Source organism: Acipenser ruthenus, chromosome 16 (assembly GCF_902713425.1).
Source record: "Acipenser ruthenus chromosome 16, fAciRut3.2 maternal haplotype, whole genome shotgun sequence".
Lineage (NCBI taxonomy): Eukaryota > Metazoa > Chordata > Actinopteri > Acipenseriformes > Acipenseridae > Acipenser > Acipenser ruthenus.
The window spans coordinates 15753877-15766766 of NC_081204.1; the positions used below are offsets into that span (position 1 = coordinate 15753877).

The following is a 12890-nucleotide window of genomic DNA, read 5'->3' on the forward strand; positions in this document are numbered from 1 at the left end:
AGCTTGCTGTACTGAACCATATTGATGTGAGAGGGAGCTGTACTGAACCCTATTGATTTGAGAGGGAGCTGTACTGAACTGAATTAACAGATCGCTGTACTGAACCCTATTGATTTGACAGGGAGCTGTACTGAACCCTATTGATTTGACAGGGAGCTGTACTGAACCCTATTGATTTGACAGGGAGCTGTACTGAACCCTATTGATTTGACAGGGAGCTGTACTGAACCCTATTGATTTGACAGGGAGCTGTACTGAACCCTATTGATTTGACAGGGAGCTGTACTGAACCCTATTGATTTGACAGGGAGCTGTACTGAACCCTATTGATTTGACAGGGAGCTGTACTGAACCTTATTGATTCACCCCGAGTCATGTGTATTGAAAGAGTGAAATTAACCTGATTTCAGTGGGCAGGGAGATCATTACAAGGACCGTGGAACCCATTACTGAGATACAGTAGGAGATACTACTGGGTTCAATGGTAATAAAACTCCTTGTGTCACAGCACATCCAGCTATCGAAATGTGCACCAAGGACCCATTATCAATACCTTCTGTTCCATGTAGCTTTCTCTTTTCGCTTTCCAATAAGCATTTAGAAACAAAACCAACAGTTTCTAAAATTAGCAATCTCTTAACATTTATTCTCTTCAGCTGGTAGAACATGATTTACATTTCTAAATATTGTTTCCAGTTAAATATCACTGTAGTAGTAGTGTACCAGTGCTTCCTTGGCTCGAGGTATTAGAAGGGTCTGACATGTATTCTTAGTCGTAAAAAGAAAGCACAAAATACCTTGTTTTTTGTAAGTCTGTCAAGTTACTGCAACTTATCAGTGTAAAATAAATGTAGAATAAAAAACAAGGTACATATCGAATACACTAAACCGTTTCTTATATATTTTAAGCAAAAAAAGTATCTGCTGGGTCAACAAAATGCAGGTCCGGCAGACATCAAAGGGACTGCTCTGCGGTGCCTGTTTGGAATGGCTGGTAAGAGCAGGTACACGCTAGACTACAGGTGCAACGATACAGCAAAGTCAACACAATGCCTGCACCGATCCACGCAATGGTCCTGATACAAACAAGGGCCAAGGGTTTAGAACAGGCACAACATGCATCCATATTAATTATAAAACACAGCTATTGCTCAAAAACAATGTGGTCAGACACACATCACAATTCAAATCAATACACAGGTTTTACTGTATTCTTCAAAATCAATAAAAAATAAAATAGAGGAGAGCAATAAAATCAGGGGTTGGATTAAATCAAAATTATGGCAGTGCCATAGCCGTTAGAATATAAAGTATAGCTGGCAGTGCCATAGCCGTTAGAATATAAAGTACAGCTGGCAGTGCCATAAACTTTGAGGCTCAGACAATACATTAAACTGTTAAAAGAATAAAGCTTAGGAGCTGTAATCTAAATCATGGAAACGGGCAAGACTGCCATTGGATTGTAACCTGCATGTAGGTACCACTGTGCCTACACTTTCACGAGCGCGAAATAAAAAAATTAAATAAAAAACTACATTAAAATAACTTAATATTGCTGTAAAACAGGTATCCTTTATTTAACATATTCAATAATAAAAACCTGTAAATCACAAAAACAACTAAGGTAGATTTTTCTTAATGTCACTAGTTTGTTGACCAGTATATTTTAGGCATTTCAGGTGTGTCCATCAATTAAGAAAAAAAAAATAAATAAATAAAAGAGGCAAGGGATCAATGTTCCAATACACTACACGTTTAGATAAATATTTCCAAATCTTTAAATAAAAAAATAAATAAAAAAACAAACAAAAAAACACACCTCAACTGCAGGAGGAACACCTCCCTCAAAAGAAGATTTAATACACAAACACAGACAACAGGCAATGCAGCCATGGACATTCTGGTCACTGAAAGATGTTTCAGAAGCCCTCCTGCGACACAGCCTTGATAAAAAAAAAGGTGTGAGATTCTCCAGAGCCAGCCAAATGTAATGATACAATGAAACTGGGAATGGGTCAGAACACGGTCCAAAGGATACAGGAATACCTGGCATACCCTTAGATACACACTGACCCAGCAAGTGATGCAAGCATCATGGACTGCAGATCTGTTTACCAGCCAGCAAAACCCTGAAAGGATTTGGTCTTCAATACAAATGAATGCGAGTCCCTTGAATGGAGCCTCAATGTCCTGTCACTGGTGACCAGTTCATTTAGCTTTCATTGTACTGCATAGTAGAGTTTAAGGCGATGATGATGTCTTTATTGTAGATTTTTTGGAATGAGACAATACCACAGTAACTGTTACATGGATTCACAGCTTTTATCGTGCACAGGGACTCAAACCATTAAAAAGAAAAAAAACAAAAAAACAAACAATCTCACTGCATTTTTGTTGTTGTATTTTTGTAAAATAAAATGTCCTGCATTTTGATACAAGTGGATCTCATAGAAAAGTCCACCATTTTCAACAACCTAATTGTAAAAAGATTTATTTTTAAAAAATCAGCAGCAAACAATGCCACCTGGAAGGAGGATTTATTTTTTGTTTTTTTTATATGGTCTCTGTGCTGTAGTACATTTCCCTTCCCTATACATTTTAAAGACAAGAAAAAAGCAGTTAATTCACAAACGAATTTGGGTAACAAAAGGTTCTTGGCAAATACAAATATAGTGGATTCTGTCTAGAGTTTGTATTCCATAGAGGAACCAAACTACCCAGTGCCAAGAATTTATATATATGTATATACACATACAGTTTACATAGGTTTAAAGAAACGTTGGTTTATTAGGTACATTTACGTAGGTACATTTTAATTGTCATTAAGGTTTGAACATGGTGCCAAAGTCATCGTTGTAGAAGTTCTCCCTTTCGTTCCCCCAATAACCGCCCCTGTTGTGCCTGTGAGGGGCACCGTTCCCTCGGTACCCGTCAAAATGCCCCCGCCCGCGGTATAAAGAATGCCCACCGCCCCCCCTGCGGTTCCCTCGCCTGCGGCTGGCAGAGTTCCCGCCTCCTCTGTGGTGAAAGTTTCCCTGGCCGTAGCTGGAGGGGTTCCTGGGTGCGGCTCCACCGCGGCCCTGGTTAGGAGCCCCGGAGCCTACAGGGCTGCTGCTGCTGCCTCTGCTAGCAGAGTTACCCCTCCCCCGGCTGGTACCAGTCCCAGATGTCGTTGCTGTCGAAGTGCTGGCCCCTCTGCCAGCTGAATTCCCACCGACACTATTATCTGGAGTCCCGGGTGCAGCACTGCCACTTCCTCCGCCAGCTGAACCCCCACTACCCTGACTTGCAGTGACAGTCCCCCTGCCAGCTGAACCCCCACTACCCTGACTTGCAGTGACAGTCCCCCTGCCAGCTGAACCCCCTCTACCCTGACTTGCAGTGACAGTCCCCCTGCCAGCTGAACCCCCACTACCCTGACTTGCAGTGACAGTCCCCCTGCCAGCTGAACCCCCACTACCCTGACTTGCAGTGACAGTCCCCCTGCCAGCTGAACCCCCACTACCCTGACTTGCAGTGACAGTCCCCCTGCCAGCTGAACCCCCTCTACCCTGACTTGCAGTGACAGTCCCCCTGCCAGCTGAACCCCCTCTACCCTGACTTGCAGTGACAGTCCCCCTGCCAGCTGAACCCCCTCTACCCTGACTTGCAGTGACAGTCCCCCTGCCAGCTGAACTCCCACTACCCTGACTTGCAGTGACAGTCCCCCTGCCAGCTGAACCCCCTCTACCCTGACTTGCAGTGACAGTCCCCCTGCCAGCTGAACCCCCACTACCCTGAATGAGACTCCCTGATGTAGCACTGTTGCAGCCACCTCTGTAAGCAGGACTCCTGCTGCTGTCCAGATTACTGGGGCAGGCAGGGGTTTTATGACTACCATCGCCCTGATTAGTCACAGATGCTGGATTGCTACCGCCCCCACTATTAGGAGCAGGATTACACGTGACCTGAATGTTCAGGGTGCTGAAAGCAGGTTTACTGCTGGCTTGGTTAGCAGGGTGAGCAGCCGGGTTTGTGGGGTTCCTGGGTGCAGGGGCAGCGCTGGCTAGGCTGCCAGTACTGCCCAGGGCTGGTTCTGCTCTCTGCTGGTCGCCGGGAGTGTTTGAGGCAGTGAGGAGAGTCTCGGGTCCTGTGCCGAGAAAACTCTGGTAAGTGTTCACATTGAACATGCTGTATGTCATCGTGGTGGGGGAAGCGGGTGAAGCAACAGGCGCCAGCGGCATGGGGTCCTTGGCAGTGGAAGATGTGAAGATGGAGATGGCGGATCGGAGCGCCTCCAGGTCCAGTCCTGAAGCCCTGTGCAGCAAGGGAGCAGCCTGACTCTCAGCAGGCATAGCTGGGATACACACTCCTGGATCCAGGCTTTCTGCTTTAATGGTTCCACCGCAGAGCTCGATTTTCGAAGATTCTTCTTCAGAGTCTATCGACATATCCTCCTCCTCCTCCTCCTCCTTCAGCTCTCCCACTGGTAACATCCCTGCATCCTCTACAAAGAAAAGAACATATGCAGATCGATTTAGATTGTATGTTGCAATGCAGCAACAAGTATTCTGAACATTAAATTAGAACAAGTGTAAAATGGTGTTCCTTGAATTGTTTTGATTTTATCATCCTACTATGTTTCTTTCAATATTGAATAACTGATGCTGGACTAATACTGGATATTCCAGCTGGAAAAAAAAGCAGCCATACAATTTTAGTCCCTTTGGTTAATCCACATAATAATTTCCACTCAAGAGCCATTTACATGCAGAAGTGAAATAGCTTTTTTAAAAAGTGCTTATACATCAAGATGTCCTGCCCATCAAAAATCAAACACTTGTTTCGATATCTGAGATGTACAAATTCAGTGAATAAAATTAAATTCAATTGAATGTATTTTAATAAAACACTACAATAATACAACACACAAACTTGCTAAGTATTGACTACTTCATAGAAAATAACCTTGAAATAAGTTAAGATAAATTGGCACTAGCATTATGTAAATAGTGTAAAACACAACCTGTGAGAACTCATAGCCTTCATGCAATTCCAATCCGCAGGGCTGCACAAGCGCACGCCCACAGGGCAGTGTTTGTTCAGGAGCCAAAGATTATACCCTCCACCCCCAGCACGAAGTTTTCAACTTGCCTCGGCATCCAATAGAATTTTGTGTAAATAAATTCCTGTGTTATTTTGTTTCTGCGTGCTGCTGTAAAATGTCTCGTACTGCAAAGTATGGTGGCCCAGTAAGAAATTAAGTCAGTTTTTTTTTTTTGTGATCAAATGTTTTTATTGAGGCAATCACAAAACAACAATACAGAATATTACATGAACAAATGAAACGCCCCATTTTCTTTTTAACTCCCTCCCTCCCAATACCCCCCACAAGGACCTCCGATTTAACACCTTGATGTTGTCAGCCATACTTTTCCAGGCGTTCCCTGGCACCATGGATCTGAGCGGTGGAGAGCTCCAAGTGATATCAAGGAACGCAAGGACCCATTGGCACCAGGGAAGGAAGTGCGGCGGCTGCCAACGCAAAGCAACCATCTTTTTCGCCACAGTGAGGTCAGCCAACCAGATGCGTTTCTGCTGTGGAGTTAAGTCGAGGGATGTGTCATCGTTCAATAAGAGAACCAGAGTGGAGCAAGGGATTACTTTTGCAAATATAGTGGAGAAAGTAGAGGATACCCACTCCCAAAAAGCAGCTATGACAGGGCATTCCCAGACCATACGCAGAAAGGTGCCAAGGGTTCCCTGGGGGCAAAGCGAGCAGTAAGGGGTAGGGGCAAGCTTCATGTGAAAGCGTCTACGAGGGGTTCTACGAGTATGTTCTATGAAGAAAATTGAAAATGGATCATCTGATGGTTAGGGTTCTTAGAAGCTAAGCCTAAATTATTCCAGATAGTTCCCCAGTTAACCTCCCTATCTAAGGAAGCTAGGTCTCTATTCTAAATCGTACTAGCTGCTAGAGGTTTGTATGAAGCTTTTAAAAGATAAGACATATAATGAAGAAACCAGCCCCTTTGTTTTGCCCCCTGCATTTAGCATATCGTGGAGCGGATGCACTGGTAAATGAAGTCTGTTTATTGTGTTTACACCATCACGGGCCCAGAATGACATTCCAATACGATCGTGTTTACACGATCCTTAAAGGGTTAAGTGAACTCCCTCCCAGCGCACACTCACGTGTGCTACAGCACCAAATTCCACTGTGTGTGGGGGTGTATTCTACACATCATTACTAATGCTAACTAAGATCAAATAAATAAAAATAAATAAATAAATAAACCATCCCTAAATTAGTATAAATATTTAAATGAACAGAAAAACTCCACCAACACCACCACCACTCAAAACAAGGCATATTTTACATTTTTCCCCAAACAAACAAACAAACAAACACAAACAAACAAACAAACAAACACACACTTGTTTTAAAACAGTGCAACCAGAAGAACGTTCAAAGGCTTTCTCTCAACCCCACCCCACCTCCCCCACTGCCAATCCGTTTCGGAAGCAATGGGACAGTTAGCATTGAACTGTGTGTAATATTTACAGCATTCACTCTAGAAACTGGGGTCTACAGCACTGCTAGTACTCCAAACTCACCTGGATGCTAGTTTACTTCACTTAAACTAAATGAAGGTCTCTTTTTTATTTTAAGGTAATAAGCATGGAGAGATCTACTGCAATGGATACCAACTGGTCAGAGCACCGGGTGTCTAATCATGCCATGGCCCTTGGAAGAGCATGACAAAGCGACTCCAAACGTTTCTCTAGTATTTGAACTCTTTCTCATTAAGGAGGATTCCCATGCAGGGCTCACCTGGCTGCACTTCTGGAGTGCTCGTCCCCGGTACACACTTGTCTTCTGTGCTGGAGCTGTTGAAGCCAATAAGGCTCTGAAAACTCTGCATGAAATCCTCTATGGTGGCGACTACAACCCCATTGTTACAGTGCTTGGGAAACATCTCAAAACGTTTTTCTGGAAACAGAACACAACAATAATAATTCATACGATGTTAAGCAGGCTTTGACAATCCATTAGATCTTAAAGACCATCATCAGTTCATTAAGTAGCTCAAGTTCAAATTCAGTTTTTACAGCTAAATACAATTGGAAAATAAAATTAGCAATGCTTCCAAAAAGTAGTACAAAAAAGAATGCATTTCTTTATCACATTTTAATTCTGACATCTCTATTCCAATAACAGCTTTTAAAAATGTCCAAATAACAAAAACAAGCGCTGTGACAGGTAACTGATGGTTTAGCCATTTTAGGATAAAGGGTTTGTATAGGGAACACCTTAAAAAAGAGAACACGTCGGCTAAGGAACACCCCTGTGGGGAAACGGAATCTTCCCATTGTCAATGCTCAGCTTAACGGAACAGGAACTTTGCTTAACACAACACCTTTTTGGTACCAATAGCCATTCGTTGCTAACCGATTAAAAACTGACAACTCATTATCAAAACTTACTCATCAAATGGTTTATGAAATCTTTTCAAAAATGCACTGAACGTGTCTTAACCCTTTGCAGTCCATTGTCGGACTGGGTCCGACATTGCAATTATTCCTCACAGGTCCTTTGTCGGACTGGGTCCGACATCATTATAGCAACGCAATAAACGGGTGTTTAGTCGTTTTTTCTCTGGAAAAAGCCGAGAAAACCATTCAATTGCCGAGTGGGAGCGACAGGAGCCGAGACAAGTCGGAAAAAAAAAAAGGCGTATCTCATGAATAGTCATACATGGTATCAGATAACCGGGCGTTCATAGTAAACAAGCTGGCTGAGTGCGTCAGCGCACAGAGACTATCATGGACATTTGCAGAGCTTTTTTCAGATGTTATAGTAATAAAATAATGACGGATCGCATTATTGAGGAGTTTGGTGATAAAACGAGTGATCCGGAGATGATCGATCGGTATGTACGACTATTATTATTATTATTTATTTCTTACATAGCTGAACGCTATATTATCATTATATTATTATATTTATTTCTTAGCAGACGCCCTTATCCAGGGCGACTTACAATTGTTACAAGATATCACATTATACATTATTTCACATTATACAGATATCACATTATTTTTACATACAATTACCCATTTATACAGTTGGGATTTTACTGGAGCAATCTAGGTAAAGTACCTTGCTCAAGGGTACAACAGCAGTGCCCCCCACTGGGGATGGTTGAGACTCTGGTGAAGAACTACGGCACAATGGGCTGTAGGTTGTCTCTCAAAGTCCATATCCTTGATGCTCATCTTGATAAATTCAAGGAGAACATGGGAGCATACTCGGAGGAGCAAGGCGAGCGCTTCCACCAGGATATACTGGACTTTGAACGCCACTACCAAGGACAGTCTAATGATGGGAGACTACATTTGGGGGCTGATTCGTGAAAGTGATTTACAGTATAATCGTAAATCTCGAAAAACTACTCACTTCTAAATCTTTTGTAGTCATTTTTGTATTACTTTAGTATAAATACATGTTCATTTGGATTCATATGTTGTTTTTTTCTGACTATGTGAATGAAAAGACACAAATTCGCCCGTTTTCTCATTGGAAATAGGTAAATTTCAAAATATCACTGTCCTGGTCACAAAAGCAAAGTTTGTGGGGAATAGCCATTTTCTATACTTTTGAGGCATAAGCAATTATGAAATAACACTTACTACCCAGGAACCAATCAAAAAAAAAAAAATTGTTACACGATGTATTCTATTAGGAGCTGCTTGCTGAAGGTACCTGTGAGGAAGACCACATGTCTGCGCTGGATGTTCTGGGCCTGCAGCTTGATAAGGCAGTCCAGCTCCGGAGCCTGGCGGCTTTGTGAGTCGCACTCATGATAGGACAGGAACTCTACCAGGTGCTTCTTCTGGTAGGAGTTTAGCAGGGTCAGGAGGCTCAGCACTTTGGAGTTCATCCTGAGAAAGTGAGAGAATGCAGGCCCATTCGTTAATCCATGTCAACATCATTAGCATCTGTTTGGATATCAAGGTCACCCACCACTTAACCACAGACAGCTGGTTTACAGATGCCAGGTAGCACTAGTCTTGGACTACCTAGTGTTACTTTAGACAAGGTAATCCAAGATTAGCACTAAAATCAGGGCCGGTGAAACCAGCCATTATATATATAGGTGTTCTAAAATGCACTTAGTAGTTTTACCTTGACAAGAAGGTCAACCAATTGATAAATCTGAGCTTTAAATGATTGGTCAATGACCACCAATCAATAGAAAGCTGTTCTTTGAATGCTTGTTCGCTCACCTTCCCATTTCCTTCAGCTTCTTCTGTGTTTTGAAGTGGATTTTCCATTGCCAGTTACTTTGAGTGTTCCGTTCCTCCAAAAAATTAAGGAAACTCTGCAGTTTTTCTGAAAAGACAAGTAAATTGTCAAGACACATCTTAACCAATGTCACTGCCTGCCACTGAAGAATCGAAAACATGATGCGTAAAGAATTCTTATATTCACCACACTGCCCCACTCCTACCTACACCCCCTCTCTGCTCCTCCTCACAATGAGAGAAATAACCCAAGTTTAGCAATGTTTCGCAGATGGTAAAAAAAAAAAAAAAAATTTAAAAAAAGAGACACTGCAAATTTGAGACTCAAGACAAATGTTGAATAAGATCGCAAAATGTTCCACGTGTTTTTGTTAGCTGTTAAATTGCCTGGATCGATTTGTAAAGATTGTGTGGCTTCTAGTTGCGCCTGAGACCCTAATAACAGAACTTCTCAGAGTTTAACTGTAAACATTTGTGAGACATACACTTCTTCACATAAGTAATGCATTCAGTCAAGGCTGACAGAGTCACAGCACCAGGTTTACAGTGATATAGAGCTGTATATATCTGCATAACAGTGAAAGACAACACCACGTTTATGAACTCTCTCACCCAGCAGTAATAATGTATGGGTCCAAGTACTGAGCACTGGGGAATGCCACAAGCAACATTTGACAATCCAGACACAGAGCCTCCTAATGAAATAAGATCCTGTCTGTTAGTGAGATATGACTTAAACCATTTCAAGAGAGTACACGACATGCCGACCCAGCTTTTGAGACGATCAGTTAAAACGTTATGGTCCACTGTATCAGAATAAATACACAGCTAGAGTGTGCACTTAACAGTAAATCAGTCACCACTCTGATGAGCGCAGTCTCTGTATTGTGCGCACAACGGAAACCCCACTGAAAAGTTACCCTCAAGAAACAAATTCAGCTGGTTGGTTACTACTTTTTCTAGCACCTTTGCTAGCAATTACAGATTTGAAATAGGTCTATAATTCGTTAACCCTTTGCAGTCCATTGTCGGACTGGGTCCGACATTGCAATTATTCCTCACAGGTCCTTTGTCGGACTGGGTCCGACATCATTATAGCAACGCAATAAACGGGTGTTTAGTCGTTTTTTCTACGGAAAAAGCAGAGAAAACCATTCAATTGCCGAGTGGGAGCGACAGGAGCCGAGACAAGTCGGGGAAAAAAAAAAAAAAGGCGTATCTCATGAATAGTCATACATGGTATCAGGTATCAGATAACGGGGCGTTCATAGTAAACAAGCTGGCTGAGTGCGTCAGCACACAGAGACTATCATGGACATTTGCAGAGCTTTTTTCAGATGTTATAGTAATAAAAATGACTTGGATCGCATTATTGAGGAGTTTGGTGATAAAACGAGTGATCCGGAGATGATCGATCGGTATGTACGACTATTATTATTATTATTATTATTTATTTCTTACATAGCTGAACGCTATAGCAAACGAAAGGGTGGGGCGGGGCTGGAGATGCCTAGTGAGTGCTTTGTTGATATGCAGGGCCATTTAAACCTGTTTGACTGTGAAAAAAAATACTTTTAAACAGCGCGTATAAAATTAACTGCGCGTGTGAAAATTAATTAGACCTGGCGTGCCTGACGCGCAGTTAATAAATGGACTGCAAAGGGTTAAAACTGTAGGGTCTTGGGTTGTTTAAATCAGGAGGTTTAACCACAGCAGTTTTGAGCTTCGTTAGCGCCCTCCCTTCGGCTCGTCACTGTCAACTACCTCACGGCAGAGCCTCCATCGACAGACATGTGCGCTTAAAGTAGCCTAGAGTTATTTTTGTTTGTGTCAATAAGGGATGAAAAATAGAAACATCTGTCTGTCTGCCACTTAAAGCACTACTCCAACTGATTTCCTTCCACATTTCAGTGGACATTATTATTATTATTATTAATTTCTTAGCAGACGCCCTTATCCAGGGCGACTCACAATTGTTACAACATATCACATTATACATTATTTCACTTTTTTTTTTTTTTTTTTTTTTTTTACAGATATCACATTATTTTTACATACAATTACCCATTTATACAGTTGGTTTATCACTGGAGCAATCTAGGTAAAGTACCTTGCTCAAGGGTACAACAGCAGTGTCCCCCACTGGGGATTGAACCCACAACCCTCCGGTCAAGAGTCCAGAGCCCTAACCACTACTCCACACTGCTGCTGCACATGAGATTCAGTTCCTCCACCTGCCTTCCAGTTTACAACAAGGCTTCCCTTTTTAAAATAATGGTATTTTCATCCTTCATCCCCATTGTATCTGAACACAAACTACACCTTTTAAAAATACAGGTTTCCTGACCAGGTTCAACATTAACACATAGCTATTTAATACTCAGTCTGTCAAACAAAGCGCCTTTAAATCAATGATTTTTTTTAACTGAAACATGGCACAGAATGGATGATAATATCTCCCTGATTGAGGCTTCTCCCTTAAATTATACCTTTTCCAAAAAAGCACGCTCAATGGGGCGGGGGTGGGGTGGACCTGCTAGTATATTTCATAAAGATTTATAACTGTAAATAAAAAAAACTGAGGAGGAGTACTCTTCATTTCAATCTATTTTTATTAGTTAATAGTCAACTTCCAGTTCTTAATGTAATTTTCTATCACCCTCCAAAACCCAATCAATGCTTTGTCTAAATTTGCAGAACTCCTTTCTATATTATCTGCTAATTATGACAGGATTTTACTGCTTGGGGATTTCAATCTGCATATTGATAATGAATCTGATACAACGGCCATGGAATTAAGGCTTTTGAATTCCCTTGATTTTATTCAGCATGTTACAGGGCCTACTCATAATCGTGGTCACACTTTAGATTTGGTCATCTCTCGAAGGCTAGATGTTCATATTTCTTCCATTACTGTTTCAGATCATTTTTGCATTTTATTTTAGGCTATTTTGCCCTTATCAAGAAAGAGTGTGGTACATACTGTTAAGAAACGCGTTCTTAACTGTCAAGTGAAAAGAGATTGTCGCAAGGCAGAACATACATGGAGAGCTACAAAACTACAAATCCATTATGATATTTTGAAACAACTTTGATTGAAGTACAACAAAGCTTTATTAAGGTCAGCAAGATGCACTTATTTTTCTAATCTTATTGTGGTAAATAAAAATAACTAGGGTCCTTTTCTCAACAAATCAATTGACTAGTTAATCCCTCATCCTCCCACTGACACTGAGGCCTCAGTTACTGTGTGGAGATTTTCAAACAAAAATAGTGAATATTAGGGATCAAATTTCACGGCATGACTGATTCAAACATGCCAGTTAGACTGGTTGAATCAGCAATGGACTTGTTTTCTTTGATCAATGTATAAGAGCTAAATCCGATAGTAATGCCGATGAAATCTGCTACGTGCTCTATGGATCCGATACCAGCTAGATTGCTGAAGGACGTGTTCAGTGACTTGTGCAATGGTGCTCCAGCTATAATTAAGAGTTCTCCGTCAACAGGGATATTTCCAGCTGCTTTTAAAACTGCCCTGTTGAAACCCCTACTTAAAAAATGTAATTTAGATAGTTCAATTCGGAGTAATTATAGACCTA

The 12890-nt window shown here is 41.6% G+C and overlaps 1 protein-coding gene across 3 annotated transcripts in view; it reads right to left on the bottom strand.

Annotated features, from left to right (window-relative positions):
• Positions 1-1552: 1552 nt before the first annotated feature.
• Positions 1553-12890, bottom strand: part of LOC117412563 (protein TASOR-like) — a 53754-nt gene continuing 42416 nt past the window's right edge. Inside the window, exons 20-23 of one of the 3 annotated variants that reach the window (XM_058988907.1) lie at positions 9271-9376; positions 8747-8925; positions 6815-6973; positions 1553-4477 (exon numbers count right to left, since the gene is read on the bottom strand). In XM_058988907.1, coding sequence (XP_058844890.1) covers positions 2823-4477; positions 6815-6973; positions 8747-8925; positions 9271-9376 — 2099 coding nt within the window. In that variant the 3' untranslated portion in view covers positions 1553-2822. Of the gene's footprint in view, positions 4487-5372; positions 5578-6814; positions 6974-8746; positions 8926-9270; positions 9377-12890 lie in introns of those variants that run through there. The other 2 variants (XM_058988906.1, XM_034021037.3) reach the window with 2 other exon arrangements.